We start from the raw sequence: 21,630 nt of genomic DNA on the forward strand, positions 1-21,630 counted from the left end.
AAAGAAACATTACTACCAAACATCAAAACACAACAGTCAAATTAATTTAAGGTTAACAGTTACAGAGGAATATCAGATTAACGATTTTCAAAATTGTCAGTTTGTGTTGTAAACATCACAGGCGCCTGTGCAGATAGCCTGCAGTAATCAGTAACCGGGATACTAGTATTTATCATGTATACGGGGATATGAATACCCAGATTTCTCTGTGTTCCATGTAAACACCATATCCCGAATATGATCAAAACCGGGATAAGCCTCATAACCGGGATACTCAAGTCTCAGTAAACACAGTCACTGACCTCACCACACAGGGTTTCTGGGTAATGAAGTCCTCAAAGCTCCAAAGTGCAGAAATTGCAGAGTGCAGCTTTAACTCTCAGCAACAAAACATTCTGCAGTAAACACACAGAAAACATCTAGCAGCATGAGTCTGGCAGCTGGAGCTCAGTTTGCACCTTCCTCTCACTCATAAAATAAACTCATATACCAAACACTAAAACACTGAGACAGTTATTTCTCACAAACCCTCATTTTTAAATTTATGGTTCAGTGTCTGCAATTAACTTTTTGGCTCACCTGCTGGAGAGGTAGACTAAAAAATGACCTTGCACTATTCCTTTTTACCGACCAAAGTAATTAATAAACATTTTGCTTAGAAAAATATCATCCTAGCCAATTTCAAAGCTATTTCAGGTACAATCAGGGAGCGTGTTAATTTTATGAAATGGATTAAGTTTGTAATTAATTCTGAAGTGCAACAGAATTCAAATTACAATGAGCTTTTCCTGGATGTTAATTTCAGACCAAACATAAGGATGGAAACATTAATCAGTCACTGATTGCAACAACAGAAATTAAATCTCCGCCATGAAGGGTTAATATTCAGATGTTCTGTTCCTTTATGGATCCGCTCTGTTAAACCGTCCCAGGGAGTCTGTTTGCCGGCCGCTGCCAGGCTGATGCAAGGGGTTATGGGTAAAGAGGCCAGGGGTCACAGTGAGGTCGTGCTGCTCTACATCGACTCCAGCCAGGACACAGAACTGGCTCTGGACAGGATCCAAGATGGCTGCCGCTGCACTCTGGCTGCACTAATGCTGCCTTCCAGAGGAGTGAGAAAGTTGGAAATTCTGCTAGTAGGAGAAATGCGATGGAACGGGGCCTTCAAGTCAGAATTTCTCAACCGCGAAATTTCTGAGATTCAGTTATCAACATATATCAATGTCAACATGGCAGAAAACACTGTAAACACTACACAGCATTATTTTTTAGCATATTTATAATCCTCAAAAAAGACGTATGTTTGTTTTTTCAGCATTGCAAGAACTTCAATTTACCAAAACACCTGTATGGTTAAACGTTAAATGTAAAGTTTCACTTACAGTTGCTAATATTCTATGCTAATTAGCTAGCTAACACTGCCAAATATCAGTAGCTGCTGCATGGGGAACAGGATTCTATGCCACCTTTTCTTTATGCTACTTCAGTGTGACTCTACTTCCTGTTTATAGTCGTGCCTTCTTCATGTTTCCTGCTGGGAAAACTGAATTTTAACACTTTGTGCCACCAACATGTAAGCTGGTGTTAAAAAGTCGAGTTCATTTCACGTACTTATGTGGAATCAGGTTGCATCTGTGGAAGAAAGCCAGACCTGGTCCCACAGAGGACCAGTGGACCAGTAAGACGACCAGTGTGAGTCCAGTGATGCTGAGCCTCTGTGCTGTCGTCACGGAAACCAGGAGAGTGTGTAGATAGATAGATAGATAGATAGATAGATAGATGGATAGACAGTCAGTCAGTCTGTAGCCGCTGTTTCACTTCCGTTAGTCCACATCCCAGACCAGACCATAATAATCAGCGTAACGCCTGGTTACCATGACAACAGCAGACGGAGACAGCAGAGAGAGAGAGAGAGAGAGAGAGAGAGAGAGACGTTCCTTAAACCAGTTGGACTCTTTTCTCTTTTCTCCATCTCTCCTGTGCTTTCCCTCTTTCACTTTCACTTTCTTCTTCCTTTTCTGACCTCTCTCTCTTCTATCTCTCTCCCTCTCTCTCTCCCTCTCTCTCTCTCTTCTATCTCTCTCTCTGTCTCAGGAGTGGATTTGAATCTGAAAGGCCTTTTGTTGTTTCTCTGAAAGGAGCTGTAGTGAACACACACACACACACACACACACACACACACACACACACACACACACACTAAGGATATGATCAGCTAAATCAGCCTAACAGAGTCTCAGGCTGAAGCCAGTCTGTCTGTCTGCTGGCGGTTCACCGTGAAACAAATTAATTTCTAAATCGACTGTGTTGGTTTAAAAGACAGAAACTGGCTCTAGCATCATAAAATGGTTTTATAGACTTAGTTCTGAATCAAATAAAAAGCAGCCAATCTGCTACACAGTGTTCACAGCGTTTCCTCCAGGTTTACTGTGGTCGGTGGAAAGGCAGGAAACAGCATTTAGAGCATCTGACACTGAAATCAATCGGGACTCTTCTTGCCTCACCCTGTATGAACCGGTAGGCTGTATCTATCTGAAAGTTGTACCTGTGCTGCTCAAGAATCATCAGAAATCCCTCCAGGCATTCGCAATCCTCGGCGCCGGGCCCCAACGGACCATAATCCTCTGCAGCTGCTACGCAACGACAGCTACAAGGCAGAAGGGAACAGTCGGCCCTGCAGACAGAGCGTCAGGAGGAGGCAAAACCTCAGTGGACAGTCTGCTAACTTCGAGGTCTCGCCTCTGTCCAGCCCAATGACACACACAGCATCCAAGGGGCTTTCGTTAACCTTTGAAGACCAGTCATACCCTATCTCAGCCCTACAGGAACGCTAGAGACACCTGAGGGGTTTTCCGTTCCATGCCTTCAACTAGGTACACCCTCTGCTCCTGATTGGATCGGACCACATCCACCTGACTGCTGCCTCAGAGCCAGTCAGGTTTGGCCCAGCTGGTAGTCCGCAGCTCGGCCGGACGCTCCAGAGTCCCGATGGTCTCGCTCCTCACCCGGCCAAGACGAAGCAGTGCCTCTTCACCACTTTCCCAATCTCGGAACCCATCGTCTATCGGTCTATCTATCTATTTCTAGATCTATGTCTATCTATTTCGGGGTTTCCGGTGTAGCCAGCGGACATCCGGGCCAAGACTTCCTCTTCCGTGCGCCGGTCATTGTTTACAGTCCGATTAGCAACTTGAGACACGACGAGTTGAACGTTTCTCCACACAATACACAAACATCGATACTTTCTGTAGGTGTTTTAGGTCCGGACGACATTTCGGCTAATCTCTATAAACAGATATCTGCATATGAGATGTCGTCTCTCAACTCCGACTCCATTCTCGCGTCTCAAGTTGCTAATCGGAGAGTCTAATCGTCGTCAGACCGATAGACAATGGGTTCAGAGATTGGAAACGACACAGTGAGTGAATGAAGCTGGTCATGCGGTCCGGTCAGGATCATGATGTCACTCTTGAGATGAGAACCAAGCATCATCCTGACTGAAGCCAACCCTCAGTACCCTACACCCGTGCGCAGGGAGCAGCTCTACGGAGGGCCAGACAGGAAGCTCATGTCTCGACTCAAGGACACCGAGAACCGACCGGTAAGAGACCCGGGGAAGGTCCGGACTGACAACAGGAACCAGGGCAGGAAACTGGCCTCTTCCTCCACCTGCCACATGGGACCCAAAGGTAATAATACCACGACCCATTTTGGCTCCCAAACCATACTTTAAGAAACTCTGGATCAGAGTAGCCACACAGGTCTCCAAGTCCAGGTTTCAGCAGGACATGCGGGACTCTTCTGTCGGCTCTGATTTCTCCACTCGGCGTCATGAATTATGGAAGAGTGTCGACAGGCGGCGAATCCTCCGCTGTCAGCAGTCCAAGAGAATAAAACTCAAAATAATCTGTTTTATTCACACTAATATAATCAACTCTGCTTAGGAGCGAGCGGTAGCTGATTTTAAATTCATGATAGAAGTTATTTTGGATGTGGGCCTTTAAACAAGTTGAACACGTGAACCGACTTCTAAGTTGTAGCAGCGAGACGTCGTCCTGTTTTTCGGCTTTTTCTGTTGTGATGTGAACGCAGCATCAGAGGGCGGAGTGGATATATTCAGACAAACTGCACAGGGAGCCACATGTGTCCGAACATTTACTCTGTTTACATGGACAGCAATAATCAGAGTATTGGCTTCATTCTGAATAAGAAGGAGTAACGTCGGCACACTTGCTCCCTGCCACAAAAGTTTAATAGTGACTTTTTATAGAAGGGTGTTAAGACCCAATTTCTTACATGAATTTAAGATTTCTTGTATGGCTTTTGTACTACTGTTTTTTTCTCTATGTATCTGTTTTCTATGTACTTTATTGAATTCTTAATTATTTTTGGAGGTTTATCACCCTGGGCGGTTTGGCTGGTTAACCACACCTGCCATCATAGAGCTTGTCAGCCTATGGGTGTGCATGATGTATAAATATAGGTGTGGTCTATAATTTTCAAACATTTTGACCTGACAAAGATCCAAGTAGAATCAAAACGTTGTCACTATTAAACTCTTGTGGCATGGAGCGAGTGTGCAGGCGTTACTCCTCCATGTGTTGCTTATAGAACTGTTCCATTCATGTTCCTGTCAAAGTCTGGTCAGCAGGACAGAGGAGGATCACCGGAGACTCGGACAGTTTCAGACTTTACTGAAAACTTCATGATCTCCGTTTCCCTCTAAATCCTGAACATGCTCAGTTTCAGCCTCTCCTTCTGTTTCCTGCTGTCAGTCTCTTTCTTTCTCCTCTGAAACCAGTTCAGCCTCTGGAAGGCAGAGGAGCGTCAGGCGGTCCAGAGAGAGTCCTGGTTGGATTCAGGTGTTTACAGTCTGAACCGCTTCAATAATGAGACTGAAACCAGAATACTGCACATGTCTTAATGAGCTTCTGCTTACTGACTGTGACATTATTCAGGATCAGAGAATGCAGTTCAGACTGTTGTCTTACTCAGGCTCATATCAGATTATTTCAGTCCAGGTAAATTTTGTTTCCCATCCTGAAGCGGACCTGTGAGGACGTTCTGCTGTCCGGAGGTGGAAACAGATAGTCCTCTGGGTAGAGTTCAGGGTTACAGGTCAGGGTTAAGGTTAAGGGTCAGGGTTAGGGATAGGATGAAGGGTCAGTCAGGGTCAGTCAGGGTCAAAGGTCAGTTTTGTCCTTAGTGTGAGCAGTAAGTGTCTGTAGCTGAAAGCTGCCGTGATTCAGATTAATTAAACACTAAAACAGCTTTTTTTGTGATCTCTGCTAACAGCTCGTTGACCACACACACACACACACACACACAAACACACACACACACACACAGTAAAGAGCCCTCCATGATAAGTATATGTGTGTGTGTGTGTGTGTGTGTGTCAGAGGTGAGTGTTTAACATGATCACAGCTCTCTAATGGAGGCTGTAATTACCTCCTGGCAGTCTGCCAGCACCGCTCACCTGTCGACACACACACACACACACACACACACACCCACACACTCTCTCTCTCTCTCTCTCTCTCTCTCTCTCTCTCTATCTATCTCCTACTCTCTCTCTCTCTCTTTCTCTGTGTGAAAACGACAGAAAATGTGCTTGGATTTTTGACTTGTTACACCCACTGGTGTCAGAAATTCTCTGATCCTGTGTTTAATTCTCTTTATACTCAGTTTCTCAACACTGGTATTGTTCCAGTATCCAACATCAGTGTTTAAAAAGAAAAAGAGATACATAAAAAAAACGCTCACACTTAAGAGCTCAAATATTACTTCTTTTAGTTGGGGAAACTGGTGGTAAGTAATATATGATAATCCAAAATTATTACAGTATTATAAGATTTTATTCAACAAAGATATCGAAAAGTACCTAAAAAAGAAGAAGTACTGTTTTGGTACCGGTGTCAAATTCAAGGCACCAATGTTGGTGCTGGTACTGAAAAATTTCAAATTCCCTACTAAAGCTGTCCAGATAGCAGAGGTGGGACTCGAGTCACATGACTTGGACACAGTTTTAATAGCTTGAGACCTGACTTGCTGCATGAAGAGAAGACTTGAGACTCGACTTGACTTGGGTTCTGGTGACTTGGGACTCGACTCTGACTTGTACTCTGATGACTTGAAAAGGTTTCTAAAGTCTTGACTTGAGATCTTGTGTTTGTGTAAATGACTCAGATTGAAAGTGATGAGATTTGTTCCAGCAGACGACTGAATTTAAATTCTGTTTTCTGAATTTGTATGGAATGATTGAATTTATTGAAGTTGAAACTGATTCTAGAAATCAAACTCATGATGCTCTTACCAAGTTTTTATCCTATTAAAACCATATTGCATTGAAAAGTCCTAGATATATAGTTTTCTTTAAGATATTAAATTGATACTGGACTCTTGATTTGTTCTGACTTGACTTGCTGTTCTACATTTAGACTTGAGACTTGACATTAATGACATGGACTTGACTTGGACTTGACTAGGTAATCCACATTTAGACTTGGGACTTGACTTGAGACTCGTGCCTCAAGACTTGAGACTGACTTGGGACTGGAGCAAAGTTGACTTGGTCACACTTCTGCTGATGAAAAATAGAACAGGACTCCAGATGATGTTTGTCTGCATGTTTCAAGCTTCTCTCACATACTAGCTGTCAGATTTCTGTGTGAACTTTTCCTGCAGCTCTGTTCTCACTATCAGCTTCTGTTGTAAAATTCCTCGCAGAAAGCGTTAACACCTGACATGACGGTGAGGCGAGGCCGGATGTTGAAGATGTCACTTGTTATTGTTGTAGAAAAATGGCGGATGAGCAGCTTCTGTGTGTCTCTCCTGCTGTTATTAATGAATCATATTAATCTGCTGCTCCTCTTACAGACATTTTGGGAAACTAAAAATTCTCTCACATCGCCGGTTTTCAAATTTTAAACTCTCAAACAAACGCTACAGTGAGCGAGTCGCAGAATAAAATACTCTGCCCAGAGTCTCTAGTAGTAAGTTTCTTCCTCCATCGTCTCCTGAAGGTTTTGAAGCTGCAGATTGTGTTTAAGGTCGCCGCCATGTTGACATTTTTTGGAGCCGGAGCAGCCAAAGAGAGGCAGAGGGGGCGGAGCTAAGGTGGAGGGGGCGGAGTTTGGGTCGTCCGCAGAGCCGCAGCTCCACCTGCTATTGGCCCATAATCAACCTGAATCTGTCCAGAAAATCACTCTCCCATTCAGCGTCAACAGAGCAGCTACTGGTCTGTCTCTTGATGACATCAGAGACTCTCGGTACTTTGGTTCCTCTGGTTACTTTGGTTCCTCTCATTCCTTTGGTTCCTTTGATATCTCTGCTTCCTTTTGTTCTTCTGGTTCCTCTGGTTCCTCTGGTTCCTTTGGTTCCTCTGGTTCCTTTGGTTCCTCTGGTTCCTTTGGGTCCTCTGGTTCCTTTGGTTCCTCTGGTTCATCTGGTTCCTTTGGTTCCTCTGGTTCCTTTGGTTCTTTTGGTTCCTCTGTTTCCTTTGGTTCCTCTAGTTCCTTTGGGTCCTCTGGTTCTTTTGGTTCCTCTGGTTCCTATGGTTCCTCTGGTTCCTTTGGGTCCTCTGGTTCCTCTGGTTACTTTGGTTCCTCTAGTTCCTTGGTTCCTCTCATTCCTTTGGTTCCTGTGGTTCATTTGTTTATCTAGTTCCTTTGGTTCCTTTGATATCTCTGCTTCCTTTTGTTCTTCTGGTTCCTCTGGTTCCTTTGGTTCCTCTGGTTCCTTTGGTTCCCCTGGTTCCTTTGGTTTTTTTGGTTCCTCTGTTTCCTTTGGTTCCTCTAGTGCCTTTGGGTCCTCTGGTTCTTTTGGTTTTTCTGGTTCCTCTGGTTCATCTGGTTCCTTTGGTTTCCTCTTGTTCCTCTTGTGCCTGCTATTGGCCCATAATCAACCTGTCAATCACTAGGAAAACAACCCCGTGTTTTATCTGTTATATCTGTTAATGACACAATTATTTTGAAAATCTCCATAAGGACTCATATTAGAAGAAGTGAAATTAGTTGTTGAGGCCAAAACCTCTTGTGTAGAAAATGTATTGACTTTATATTTTTATCAGAAGTTGGGTTGTGGTCCGTTGACTTCATGGAGTCGGAGGTTTGGAGTCTTTGTGGAGCCGGAACTCGTACTCGAATTTGTAATTTTATTATTTTTTATTTGGTTGTTTTTTTTGGGTTTTTTTGTCCCCTTTTCCCTTTACCCTTCCAGAGGTCCTTTTGTCCTCTCGCTAGGCCGTCATTGTAGATAAGAATTTGTTAATTGACCTGCCTGGTTAAATAAAGGTTAAATAAAATAAAAAATTAAAATAATATTTGTGGGTGAAGCTTCAGGTGTGAACAGGGCTTCAGCCTGTAGAGCGCATCGTGTGTCTGCAGCCAGTCAGATGTGTTCAGTCAGTCTGCTGCTTCCCTGTCAGAGGAAACAGGCTGAGGAGAGGAAGTCTGTTCCTGAGACAATAAACTGTCTGTCAATCTCTCTCTCTCTCTCTCTCTCTCTCTCTCTCTCTCTCTCTCTCTCACTCTCTCTATCTCTCTCTCTCTCTCTCTGCTTGTCATTCAGTAGAGGTGTTGTGTCAGATAACAGCAGTTCATTAGACAGATAACACATCTCACCCTCTTCTCAGCTTTTCTCTCTCTCTCTCTCTCTCTCTCTCTATCTCTCTCTCTGTCTCAGTTCTATTCAGTTCAATTTGCTTTATTGGCATGAATGTCATAAAGAAACAATGCTGCCAAAGCATTCAACAATACAACAGTACAAATAATTTCAAAAATGTATGTAAAAAAAAAGATACATTCTGAAAAGAATTCCATTAAACAAACATAAAAAGAAACAATAAAACATGGGAGGTAATATAATAGAAACAAACATAAATACACATCTATTGTTGAGGTGACAATGAGATGCATCTTCTCTCTCTCTCTCTCTCTCTCTCTCTCTCTCTCTCTCTCTCTCTCTCTCTTTACCTCTCCCCTACCTCTGTTCCTCTCTCTCTCTCTCTCTCTGTTTCTCTACCTTTATCTGCCCCTTCCTCTCACTTTTCCTCTCTCCTTTATTGCTGCTCTGCTCTCTCTCTCTCTCTCTCTCTCTCTCTCTCTCTCTCTCTCTCTCTCTCTCTCTCTCTCTCTCTCTCTCTCTCATGTAAAGTTTTTTTTTTACATTAGTATGCCTGCTTACACATCCATATGAAACTGGGATGTGGATGGATGGATTTGAGGGAAAATGAAAGACGTGTAGCTGTGTGTAAATGAGCGAGGGATGGATGGTGGGAGAGAGAGAGAGAAAAAGAGAGTACTAAAGAGAGACGTGTACTGCTGTGTAAATGAGGCGGGGGGAGGGAGAAACATGTAGTGGAGTGTAAATATGGATGGGATGTAGGGATGAGAGGGGAAGGATGGTGAGGTAGGAGGGAATGTGTGTGTGTGTGTGTGTGTGTGTGAGAGAGAGAGAGAGAAACAGAGAGAGAGAGAGAGAGAGAGAGAGAGAGGCGTGGTTGTGTAAATGTGTGTAAATGAGGTCTTGTATTTAGATGATGCTTCTGTCTTCATGTTCTATTCATGTTGAAGCGCTCTGTGTGTGTGTGTGTGTGTGTGTGTGTGTGTGTGTGTGTGTGTGTAGGTGTGTGTGTGTGTGTGTGTGTGCAGATGGAGCAGATGGGCAGAGTGTCTCTGGAGGCTGTTTAAAGAGATATTCCACCCTAAAGCAGAATTCCCATGCGGTTGTTCCTGTCCTTTGGTGTCAGTCAGTGTTGAGTTCAGCTACAAAACGCTGCACATCTTTATATTTTGGACTTTTTCATTCAAATTTCATTCAATTTCAGGCATTAACTGAAGCTGCTCTTGCAATATCTCTAAAATCTAGAGGATCCAGTCTGTTAAAGCGTCTCATTTAGTCAACTAAAGCCTTATGCTGCTATTCTTTAGAGAGTAAATTGGTTTAATTTAGTATGAATTAGCCATGCAAAAGGCTTTTTAACATTTTCATTTGAACAAGAGTCAAAGGCCTTGGCCCTTTCCTTGTTTTTGTATTATTTTGGTTTCATTTTTGATCTATTAATTGTTTTCTGTGGTAGAGATCTCATGTTGGACCCACACTCTTTAATTAATTCACTTTCAGTTCATTCAGTGTTTTTTTTTTAACATTCAAATTCTGACATTTTGGGTGAGAAAGTCGTCATAAACAAAACGTCTTTTAGTAAATAACAGAGGCGTGATACCCTGTCATTAACTCAGCTTGGATTTACATTTTGAATCAATGAAGTGATCCCAGCTGTGGCCATTTCACGGCGGCCATTTTGTGTTCCTCCTACCAGTGATTCAGATTCATTTAATTGAGGATGTGACTGAAAGTGAGTCGTTGAGTTGCAGGTGCAGTTCGGATCTGTTTTGGATAGAAATATTTAGTTTTTTTGTCACAGTAAACAGTGAGAAGTCAGTCAGCGGTGTCCAGATATGAATCATTGATGTCTGGTTGTGATGTGCAGCCTCGCCTCGCTCATCACTAGACGCTCTGCAGCTGCTTTATTGATGAGGGAGATGTGAGTTTATTTTCAGAGCCGGCTCTCCGCTCAGCAGCTCCGTGTAAGCATGAATGTTGAATCCGCACCGCCTCATCACTTTTAATCTTGTTGTTGTGTTGGGGTTGTTGTGTTGTTTCTAATCGCCGTTGCCATGGGGAAACCTCGTGACTCCAGTGTGGGTGATTTTTCACGTTTTAGCTGGAGGCTCAGGCTGAAAACGAGGCTGGTTTTCTTAGTTTCTGGAAGGTTGACATTTTGGAGATACAAGGTTTTCACTAGACAACGACTTTGATGTTTTGATTTTTTAAACCACTTTCATCTCCTTTTTATACATTATACTCCTTGTTTTGATGCTTTTTGTAAAACCCTTAGTAGCTTCTACTTTTAGGTAAGGGGTGGGCTATATATAAAAGCTTATTATGGTTATTTTAATATAATTATTTAATTATTATCTGTCAGTTAAAAAAGATCCATTTCCAATGCCGAAGTCAGTGTTGGTATCATGTGGTATCGATTCTTTAAGTGAAATACAAGAAGATCTGCACACAAAAATGCTCCCATATGAAGAATTTAATAGAAGTGACTTTTCGAGCAAGTAGCTCTTCCTCAGACTTTCTACAAACAACAGAGAATCGCCATCTTGAATACCCATGAACCCTAGTAGAAAGTCACATGACATAACACACCATGGATTGAGCTTTAGCAACCAAAAGAGCTCCAGTTGCTCGTCACAGCAACAGTAAGAAAATCTGTCCAGAAAATCACTCTCCCATTCACCGTCAACAGAGCAGCTACTGGTTTGTCTCTTGATGACATCAGAGACTCTGGTTCCTCTGGTTCCTCTGGTTCCTCTGGTTCCTCTGGTTACTCTGGTTACTTTGGTTCCACTAGTTCCTTGGTTCCTCTCGTTCCTTTGGTTCCTTTGATATCTCTGCTTCCTTTTGTTCCTCTGGTTCCTCTGGTTCCTTGGTTCCTCTCGTTCCTTTGGTTCCTGTGGTTCATATGTTTCTCTACTTCCTTTGGTTCCTTTGATATTTCTGCTTCCTTTTGTTCTTCTGGTTCCTCTGGTTCCTTTGGTTCTTTTGGTTCCTCTGTTTCCTTTGGTTCCTCTAGTTCCTTTGGGTCCTCTGGTTCTTTTGGTTCCTCTGGTTCATCTGGTTCCTTTGGTTCTTTTGGTTCCTTTGTTTCCTTTGGTTCCTTTGGGTCCTCTGGTTCTTTTGGTTCCTCTGGTTCATCTGGTTCCTTTGGTTCCTCTAGTGCCTTTGGGTCCTCTGGTTCTTTTGGTTCCTCTGGTTCATCTGGTTCCTTTGGTTCCTCTAGTGCCTTTGGTTCCTCTGGTTCCTTTGGTTTCCTCTTGTTCCTCTGTTTCCTCTAGTTTCTTTGGTTTCTTTGATTCCTTTAGTTCGTCAAGTTCCTTCAATTAATCTGGTTCCTTTGGTTCCTCTGGTTCTTTTGGTTCCTCTGGTTCATTTGGTTCCTCTAGTGCCTTTGGTTCCTCTGGTTCCTTTTGTTTCCCCTTGTTCCTCTGGTTCCTCTAGTTTCTTTGGTTTCTTTGGTTCCTTTAGTTCGTCAAGTTCCTTCAATTAATCTGGTTCCTTTGGTTCCTCTGGTTCTTTTGGTTCCTCTGGTTCATTTGGTTCCTCTAGTGCCTTTGGTTCCTCTGGTTCCTTTTGTTTCCCCTTGTTCCTCTGGTTCCTCTAGTTTCTTTGGTTTCTTTGGTTCCTTTAGTTCGTCAAGTTCCTTCAGTTAATCTGTTTCCTTTGGTTCCTCTGGTTCCTTTGGTTCCCCTGATTCTTTCGGTTCCTCTTGCTCGTCACGCCAACAGTTCCTCTGGTTCCTCTGGTTACTTTGGTACCTCTAGTTCCTTGGTTCCTCTCGTTCCTTTGGTTCCTCTGGTTCATTTGGTTCCTCTGGTTCCTCTAGTTCCTCTGGTTCTTCTGGTTCCTTAGGCTCCTCTGGTTCCTTGCTCTGGGAGAGAGAGACATTCCATCTAAGAACATCTAAGATCAGAGGGACGGCATAGAGTTCAGATTTTATGGTGGAGAGGAAGAAAGAGGAGAGAGAAAGACTCTGGTTTATTGATGATTCATTTCTTGTTACATGCTTTGGCGATATTGTTTGTTTTTAAACTGTCATGACAGGAGAGGGAGAGGAAAATACAGGAGAAAAAGGAGAGGAAAAGAGCAGAGGAAGGAGAGGAAAAGACAGTAGAGGAAAAGAGGATAGGGAAGAGGAGAAGAGTGAGAGGAAAGGAGGGGGAATTATAATAAAACAGCTCTAGGGGGACAGAGAGAGGGAGAGGAGAGAGATACATGCACTGAGAGAGCGAGGGAGTCAGAGTGCAGAGAGTGGGCATGGAGGGAGGGAGCGAGTGACTGTGGAGAGAGAGAGAGAGAGAGAGAGAAGCAGAGATAGAGATCGCTGCAAACACAAGGGAAGAGAGAATAGCACAGAGAGAAACCGAGGTAAAGAGGCAGAGGAGGAGAGAGAGAGAGGGAGGGAGCATAGAGAGAGGGATAGAGCGAGCGAAAGTAATGGAGAGAGAAGGTTAGAGTCAGATAGAGAGAGAGAGAGACAGCAACAGAGGGATAAACAGAGAGAAATAGAGAGAGAAACGACAGAAAGAGACAACAAGAAAGTGATAGAGAGAGAGACGGAGACAGGTGGATAGAGAGAGAGAGAGACGGGGAGAGGTGGAGAGAGAGAGAGAGAGAGAGGGGGGGGAGGAGAAGAGTGAGAGAGGGGGAGGAGAAGAGAGAAGGGTCAGAGCGGCAGTGCAGCGGTGTTACGGCGGGACCGTGCGGTTGTCAAGGGGACAGAGTGGTTGTCGAGGGGACGGTCTGGTTGTCGAGGGGACAGAGTGGTTGTCGAGGGGACCGTGCGGGTGTCGAGGGGACGGTCTGGTTGTCGAGGGGACGGTCTGGTTGTCGAGGGGACGGTCTGGTTGTCGAGGGGACCATCTGGTTGTCACAGGGATTACTGCCATGCCAGCGCCGCGGTAACAGCCAACAGGACCTGAGGTTGCCGGTTCAGGACGGAGCCTACAAGCAAGGCAGCACAGCATGAGGAGGAGGTGAGGAGAGAGAGACGGAGAGAGAGACGGGGAGAGAGACGGAGAGAGAGGGAGGAGGAAGACCAGTTAAGAAACTGGATTGAACTGAATGGAGGAGTGATGTTGGGCTGATTAAAAGAAAAGACTTACAAAGGGAGGAAGAGATCTGTGTGAAGAGATCTAATGCTTTAGCAATATTGTTCTTAGCTTTCGTGCCAATAAACCATGTTGAATTGAATTGAAAGGGAAGGAAAGAAAAAGAAAGACTGGGAGAGAGAGAGAAAGAGAGAGAGAGGGTGTAAGAGAAAGGGACAGAGAGCTGTAGAGGGAGAGAAAAAGAGAAGACGTGTCAGTTTGTCTTAAGCTGATGTATTACTTGTTCTACAGAATATTTAGATGTTCCTGTCTTCTATCTGGATGAGTTTTGCTCAGTTCCAAAGTCACAGCAGTCTGTTACAGTCTGTAGCTCATCTTGTGACTGATACTTTGTCTTCATTAGCTCTGGTCAGGTTAACTGTGGTGTGGTTTGTGTTGGTTTGGTTTGGTTTGTCTTGGTTTGGTTTGTGTTGGTTTGGTTTGGTTTGGTTTGTCTTGGTTTGGTTTGTCTTGGTTTGGTTTGGTTTGTCTTGGTTTGGTTTGTGTTGGTTTGGTTTGTGTTGGTTTGGTTTGTCTTGATTTGGTTTGGTTTGTCTTGGTTTGGTTTGTCTTGATTTGGTTTGGTTTGTCTTGGTTTGGTTTGTGTTGGTTTGGTTTGGTTTGTCTTGATTTGGTTTGGTTTGTCTTAGTTTGGTTTGTCTTGATTTGGTTTGGTTTGTCTTGGTGTGGTTTGGTTTTGTCTTGGTTAGGTTTGTCTTGGTATGGTTAGGTTTGGTTTGTCTTGGTTTGTCTTGGTTTGGTTTGGTTAGTTTAGGTCAGACTAGGTTTGTCAAGGTTTGGTTTGGTTTGGGTTTGTTAGGCTAGGTGTGGTTAGGTTTGGTTTGGTTTGGTCTGTCTTGGTTTTGTTTGGTTTATCTTGCTTAGGATTGGCTAGGTTAGGTTTGTCTTGGTTTGGTTTGGTCAGGTTTGGTTTATCTTTGTTTAGTTAGATTAGGTTATGTTTGGTTTGGTTTGTCTTCGTTTGGTTTGATTAGGTTTGGTTAAGTTTGGTTTGGTTTGTCTTTGTTTGGTTTGGTTTGTCCTGGTTTGGTTTGGTTTGGTTTGTCTCGGTTTGTTAGGTTTGGTTAAGTTTGGTATGGTGTGTCTTGGCTTGGTTAAGTTTGGTTTGGTTTGTCTTGGTTTGGTTTGGCTTGGTTAGATCAGGTTACGTTAGGTTTGGTTAAGTTTGATTTGATTTGTCTTCATTTGGTTTGGTTTGGTTTGGTTTGTGTTGGTTTGTCTTGGTTTGTCTTCGTTTGGTTATATTAAATTACATTAGGTTTGGTTAAATTTGATTTGGTTTGTCTTCATTTGGTTTGGTTTAGTTTGTCTTGGTTTGTCTTGGTTTGGTTTGGTTTGTCCCGGTTTTTCTTGGTTTGGTTTGGTTTGGTTAAGTTAAGTTTGGTTTGTCTCGGTTTGGTTTGGTTTGGTTTGAGTGGGCCAGCAGGACAAAGAGCAGCAGCATTTAAAACTATTGAATAAATCTCATATACCTTGACTCAGCGTTTGGTTTCAGCAGTTCAGAGAGAGAACAGAGAAACAAACAGCAGCACCTTCTTCTTCTTCTTCTTCTTCTTCTCCAAATCACTTATTTTAAGAAGCAGGTGGTCATCTGATATCACTTACTGGTAAAACTCAATCCTGCACAAAACTTCCTCACCATGTTCAGAAAACATTCTGCTAATATTTAATGACAGTTGAAGATCTTTGGCCTGGATATGACAGCTGTGGTCCGGCCTGGTTTGGTCTGGTTCTAACTAGCTAAACTAAACTAATTAACTAACTATCTGTCTGTCCCGGGTTAGCCAGTCTGTCCTGGGTCTGAACACAGTGAGACCGGCTGTGAGTCAGACAGGAGAGTGGAGACAAGACAAACGATTCTGACGGGAAATAAACGCCATAAATAAATACTGACATATTTATTGCTAACAGTCAGGAAATATTGGCTGACATATTGATCAAAGAGACAAAAAATATCGGCAAACGTATTGATCTTCGTGTCCCGTCCTGTGATATATAAACTCACGTTAATATTTCAAGACCAAAACTAGCTTGGTAATAAAGACTAGCTACACTGTTACAAAGGTAACCGCTAGATTTGACATTTTCAGCTTTCTCTTCTTCCTGTCTCATACTAAGTTGTGTCAGGAAACAGTGACCTGACCTTTGACCTTTCACTTCAGCTCCGGCTGATCGCTGGGTGACATTTCACTGTTGGTCTTCACCTGCTGTGTTTCACAGACACTGATGAATATGGAACAGTGGGCCATGTTTTCACTGTATCTGTCTTTGTCTCTCTACCTTTCTCTCTCTCTCTCTCGTTCTCTCTCTCTCTCGCTACCATTCTCTCTCTTTGTCTCTCTCTCTCTCTTTACTGCTCGCTCTGCTCTCCACCTCTGCCTCTCTATTTCTCTCTCCGTTATGTTTCTCTTTCTACCGCTTTCTCTCTCTCTCTACTGCTCTCCCCCTCACCTCTCTCTCTCCCTCTCTCTCTCTCTATCTACCATTCTCTCTCTTTGTCTCTCTCTCTTTACCACTCGCTCTCCTCCCCACCTCTCTGCCTCTCTCTCCCCACCGTTGTTTCTCTCTCTCTCTCTCTCTCTCTACCTCTCTCTCTCTCTCTCTCTACCACTCTCCCTCTTTGTCTCTCTCTCTTTACTGCTCGCTCTCCTCCCCACCTCTCTGCCTCTCTCTCCAGCACTGTTTCTCTCTCTCTCTCTCGCTCTCTCTCTCTACCTCTCTCTCTCTCCCTCTCCCTCTCTCTCTCTCTCCCTCTCTCTCTCTCTACCTCTCTCTTTATTGACATTCGTAACATTTCATTTCGAGTCCTTCGTCGGCCGGCTACATCAGCGCCGAGGCCCGCCCACCTCATGAATATTAATGAGCAGACCGAGGCCTGAGCCAAAGAGGGTTCATCAGGATGAGAGTCGACAGAATTTATGAGCCTCGCGGGCGTTTTTAGTTCAGAAGTGCGCGACTGCACGTGTCCGAGCGTGCAATATGTAAACTCAAACATTAATATGCATGATTTCCCCATCTGTCTGTCTGTCTGCCTGTCTGTCTGCCTGTCTGTCTGCTTGTCTTTGGGTTATATACTGTCTGGTGTGCTGCTGTCCTGCAGGTGAGGATCTAATATTTCACTGATGTCAGAGATAAAACAAGCTGTCAGGAATCAGGAGGAGCAGAGGCAGAGGGTTTTTTCCAGGCTGGTCTCCCGGCAGTTTGAAGCAGTTTTGAAGCGGTTTCACTGCACAGATGGTACAATAAGTATAAGGATTAATTAGTATTCAAAACATAAAGACAGCTCTTGAGCATGGTGAGGAAGATGATGGACGTTTGAAGATGAGCAGGTCGGCCACAGACATGATTATGTGCGTAATTAGCGGGAACTAACATGTAACTACTGGTATGTTCCCAGTAATGTGATTCCATTTTTCAGTGACAGTAGTGTAAGGAATTACAATTTCAAATTCAGAAAGAGTAATTGATTACATTTTCAGAGTAACTTGCCCAACACTGTCTGCCAGAGAGGAAATGGAAAAAAAAGGATAAATTGGTAACACTTTACAATAAGGGTACATTAATTAAGCGTTAGTTAATGCTTAATAAGCATTAATTAACCCTTAATTAACAGTTAACTAATTTGTCTGGTAAACATTTACTAATGGTGTTCATGTTAACTAAGGCATTAATTTATACATTATTTAATAGTCATCTTTATAAACTATTAAACAATGTATAAATTAATACCTTAGTTAACATGAACACCATTAGTAAATTAATGTACTTAATTAATGTACCTTTATTGTAAAGTGTTACCGATAAATTAAACTGTCAGTTAACGATGTTGTTCTTGATTCATGAATAAATGCTTAATTGCTTATCAGCATATTACTTAACAGTGAATGGGAGGTAGTGAGTGGCTGACTAATATATCAATTAGTGGTAATCCAGTAATTAGTAAACTACATAATTAAACATTAACTAGCGAACTGAAATGTTACCGTCGTTTTCTATCCTCTGTTCCCAGCAGACGAAAACACAGAAACACTGATCCTTCCTGCTCAGGTCATGTGGTTTAGAGCAGTGGTTCTCAACGTGGGATCCGGGGACCACAAGAGGTCCTTGAGGGGGTTCCAGGGGGTCCCCAGAAAAATTATGAATTGTTAATTTACATGAAGTTAACACAATTATAGAATGTAGAAGAATGACTGTTCTGATCATAGTTTTTCTGTTATCTCTACCTACAATACAGACAGTCATGGAGTTCTGGACAAAATCATATCTAACAATAAAAATATTCTCAGATTTGGGTCCGGGAGACAAAATCTCATCAAATGGGGGTCTGTGGCTCTGATGTGGACTAAATTAGGGTCCTTGATATGAAAAAGGTTGAGAATCACTGGTTTAGAGTTTGTTCCAACCATAAAAGATGAAAGTGTAATTCAAACACGAACATGAAAATCCTGATAGTTAAGTTGTTATCAGTTGTCAAATCCTCAGCTGTACAGTGGAGATGTTTGTGTTTGACCCAGAATGACGGAGAATAATAATCCTGCAGTTTGAGTCGGGTTAGTCTGATCCCAGGTCAGTTTCATAATGAGACTTTGTGACATAACAGACAGCACACTGGATTACTGACATCTGACCACAGTGCTGCTCACTACAGGACAGAACATGAAGCACACACACTCACACACACACACACACACACACACACACACGTGCACATTTATGCATATTCTCACAAACTCACATCTTTTTTTTTTTTTTTTTCATGTCTCTGTTTTTTAATTGAGTCAGCAGTATTACTTATGTCTCCAGTGTTCTATCCCATTGTTTCTATTTGTGTTTTTTTGTTTTGTTTTATGTTTTAGGTGTATGTGTGTGTGTGTGTGTGTGTGTGTGTGGCTCCATATTCTGTCATAGCGGAGAACACACACTCTGCAAGTCCACTCCTCCTCCTCCTCCTCCTCCTCCCCCTCCTCCTCCTCCTCCTCTGTACTCTGAAGGCTGAGACATTTCTATAGAGAGAGAAAAGAGCAGTGGGAGAGAGAGCTAAGAAAGAGATGGATAGGGAGTAGAGAGAGAGATAAAGATGGAATCAGAGCGAGAGAGAGAGAGAGAGAGAGAGAGAGAGAGAGAGAGAGAGGTGTGTGTGTCCCTCTCTCTCAGCAGGATGTATGTAATCTCAGTAAATTCACAGCTGGAGTCACCAGACCACTTTAACTATGAGAGCTTCACCACACTGACACATACTGGCCTCACTGTGTGTGTGTGTGTGTGTGTGTGTGTATGTGTGTGTGTGTTTGTGTGTGGTGTGTGTTTTCCTAAAGAGCAGTGAGCCTCCCCCTGTGTTTTGATTACTGGCTAATCTGCATGACGCACCCTGCTGTGAGCTGCCACACACACACACACACACACACACACACACACACACACAGACAAACAGGCAGTCACACACACACACACACACACACACTCCTGCTGTGCTTTGTGTCAGTGTGACTGATAGGATTGCGCTGTTTTATTATCAGAGAAACAAAGGACTGCAGCTAATAACTGCTGTGTGTGTGTGTGTGCGTGTATGTGTGTGTGTGTGTGTGTGTGTGTGGGTGGATGAGACACCAGAATCCTGATTTTCCTGTAATTATTTTGACCAAAAAAAACAGAACGCAGTGTTTTTTTCTGACATTTGTATCAATATTCTCAAAGTTGCAATACAAATCAGTCATTTTCAGTCATAATAATTGCAAAAAAATGTCCATCTTAACAAGTCATCTAGTCTCATATTCAGCTTCAAATCTTATTGTTCTTAAACCAAGAGAAACATTCTGCAGTGAGGAGAGATAACTCCACTTGTTTCCAATGCAGCTTCACTTGTTTCAGGAGTTTTCTAGAACAGAGTGTCAGTCTGTTGAAACCAGTCAGAATAAGGCAGATCACTGCACTGCTGTCAAGAAAATGACTCTTGATTCTACTAAATTCTTCAAACAAGTTGATTTGCATTGGAAACAAGTGAAATGATCTAACAACATTGGCAGATTTCTTCACTCGTTTTAAGAAAATTACGATTTTTAGGACTCAATAATAATAGACTAAATGTTAAGCGACCAAACGAAAGGAAAATGAGGAAGAGATTGTTTAAAAAGCGCGGCCTCCTGCATGCGGTGGACATGGGCCGGTTCCGAAAACAGAAAAATACATAAGACTGTCATCTGCAAACGGTCGGTGAGATGATCCTGTAGTGTGAACGGGCTTCAGATGGAGACTTTGGCCTGACAGGAGTTTTTCCAGCGTGTTTGGTTTGGTCCGTCTGGTCTTGTCTGCTCCTGCAGTGTGAAGCTGCAAATACTGAAATCAGAGAGTGACACTGCTGACAGCCAATGGGAGTTCAGATACAGCAGGAAGAAAAAGAAAATGAACCAGAAGAGAAGCCGCTTTTAACAAGAACGCCCACTCACATAGAGAGTTTACATCAGTAGATATTCCCAATGCCGCTCACTCCACTCTTGATAAATTGCTATATCATTTCATTTGGAGGAATAAATCTATCATATCATAATCTATCTGTCATATAAAATGACAGTGTGCCTGGATCAATCTCACCTGATCTTCAGACTGAACGTCCAGCTGGTTCCACTCCATTATCCAGCTGAGATTTCAGTAACACTTTCTATGAAGCCTGTGTCTATAATACATTATAATCATACTTATAACACATTATAATGCTATCATAATGCATTCTAAGTATAGTTATAATCATGCATAGACAGTTATAATGTTTTATAACATTATAAACACATTACTTACAATCTGTTATAAAGCTTTTTCATTACCACTTAAATGAAAAAGCTTTATAACAGATTATGAGTAATGTTATAAAACATTATACCTGTTTATGCATGATTATAACTATACTTATAATGCATTATGATGGCATTATAATGTGTTATAAGTATGATTATAATGTATTATAGACACAGGCTTCATAGAAAGTGTTACCGAGATTTCCTCCTAGTTAGCCGTTTTCTGTGTGGGGGGGTTGATTTTCTCCGAACCGATCATTAGCAACTGAGTATCTGAACCGATCACTAGTGACTGACGCAACCGCCCGCTCTGACGTTATTTTCAGAACAAATCTACTCTGCTGAAACACCGATGAAAAACTGTTACACGAACAGTTCAAACTTTAGTCCCGCCCACAAAGGCTCTGATTGGCTCGATTGTTTCTCCGAGCGAGAACAAGAATGTAAAAATGTTTCTTTAATGAGTCAGACAGTCAGGTGGTGTGTGATCCTCCTCACAGTGTGAACAGCTTCCGGTCAGTCTGGCAGTGTGACCTCGGCTTTAGAAACGGGGCCTGTCACTGGAAGTTCACAGGTTTGATCCCAGGTTTGTTTATCTTCCAGAAGCTGAGACTCCAGGGGAAGCAGCTGATTGGTTGAGCTGTCGGGAGGTCAGGGGTCGAAGGCCATGGCGGGCCGACTCCTCCTCTTCCTGTTCGTCTCCCTGACGTTAGGCCACGCCCACTTCCTGTCCGGCCAGCGTCTCAAGCCCCGCCTTCAGAGAGACAGACGGAACATTCGGCCAAACATCATCCTCATCCTGACTGATGACCAGGATGTAGAGCTAGGTAACATAAACACTGAAACACTGCTGATGACCGGGATGTAGAGCTAGGTAACATAAACACTGAAACACTGCTGATGACCGGGATGTAGAGCTAGGTAACATAAACACTAAACACTGCTGATGGCCAGGATGTAGAGCTAGGTAACATAAACACTATTACTATATCTATAACAATTACTATAACTTTAACTATAATTATTCCTATTACTATAACTATTACTCTAACTATAACTATAACTATAACTATAACTATAACTACAACTATAACTATTATTATAAC

At 42.8% G+C, this 21,630-nt stretch overlaps 1 protein-coding gene and 1 long non-coding RNA gene across 2 annotated transcripts in view; one reads left to right on the forward strand and one right to left on the reverse strand.

Moving 5' to 3' along the window:
• Positions 1-21,346, forward strand: part of LOC139667687 (uncharacterized) — a 37,660-nt gene extending 16,314 nt beyond the window's left edge. Inside the window, exon 3 of the long non-coding RNA XR_011696950.1 lies at positions 21,128-21,346. This is a non-coding gene — a long non-coding RNA (uncharacterized lncRNA). The remainder of the gene's footprint in view (positions 1-21,127) is intronic.
• LOC139667688 (sporozoite surface protein 2-like) lies at positions 7,305-20,363 on the reverse strand. Its single transcript, XM_071547176.1, has 3 exons — positions 20,325-20,363; positions 11,543-11,899; positions 7,305-7,553 (listed from the first exon to the last, which is right to left on the reverse strand). The coding sequence occupies exons 1-3, from the start codon at positions 20,361-20,363 to the stop codon at positions 7,305-7,307; spliced, it is 645 nt and encodes a 214-aa protein (XP_071403277.1).
• Positions 21,347-21,630: the final 284 nt, after the last annotated feature.

This window comes from Centroberyx affinis, unplaced genomic scaffold (assembly GCF_046629955.1).
Source record: "Centroberyx affinis isolate AG114_WGS23_722 - 3 ecotype Tasmania unplaced genomic scaffold, CSIRO-AGI_Caff_v1 ptg005699l_1, whole genome shotgun sequence".
Classification (NCBI taxonomy): Eukaryota; Metazoa; Chordata; class Actinopteri; order Beryciformes; family Berycidae; genus Centroberyx; species Centroberyx affinis.

Bases quoted from the DNA above. Each gene is read 5' to 3' on its own strand.
- LOC139667688 (XM_071547176.1), bottom strand. From the start codon at position 20,363: ATGGAGTGGAACCAGCTGGACGTTCAGTCTGAAGATCAG. The intron at 11,900-20,324 runs GTGAGATTGATC...CAAAGAAACTAG, and splicing joins ACGTTCAGTCTGAAGATCAG to AGGAAACAGAGGAACAAGAG. The intron at 7,554-11,542 runs GTAGAGAAACAT...GAGGAACCATAG, and splicing joins TATCAAAGGAACCAAAGGAA to GAACCAGAGGAACCAAAAGA.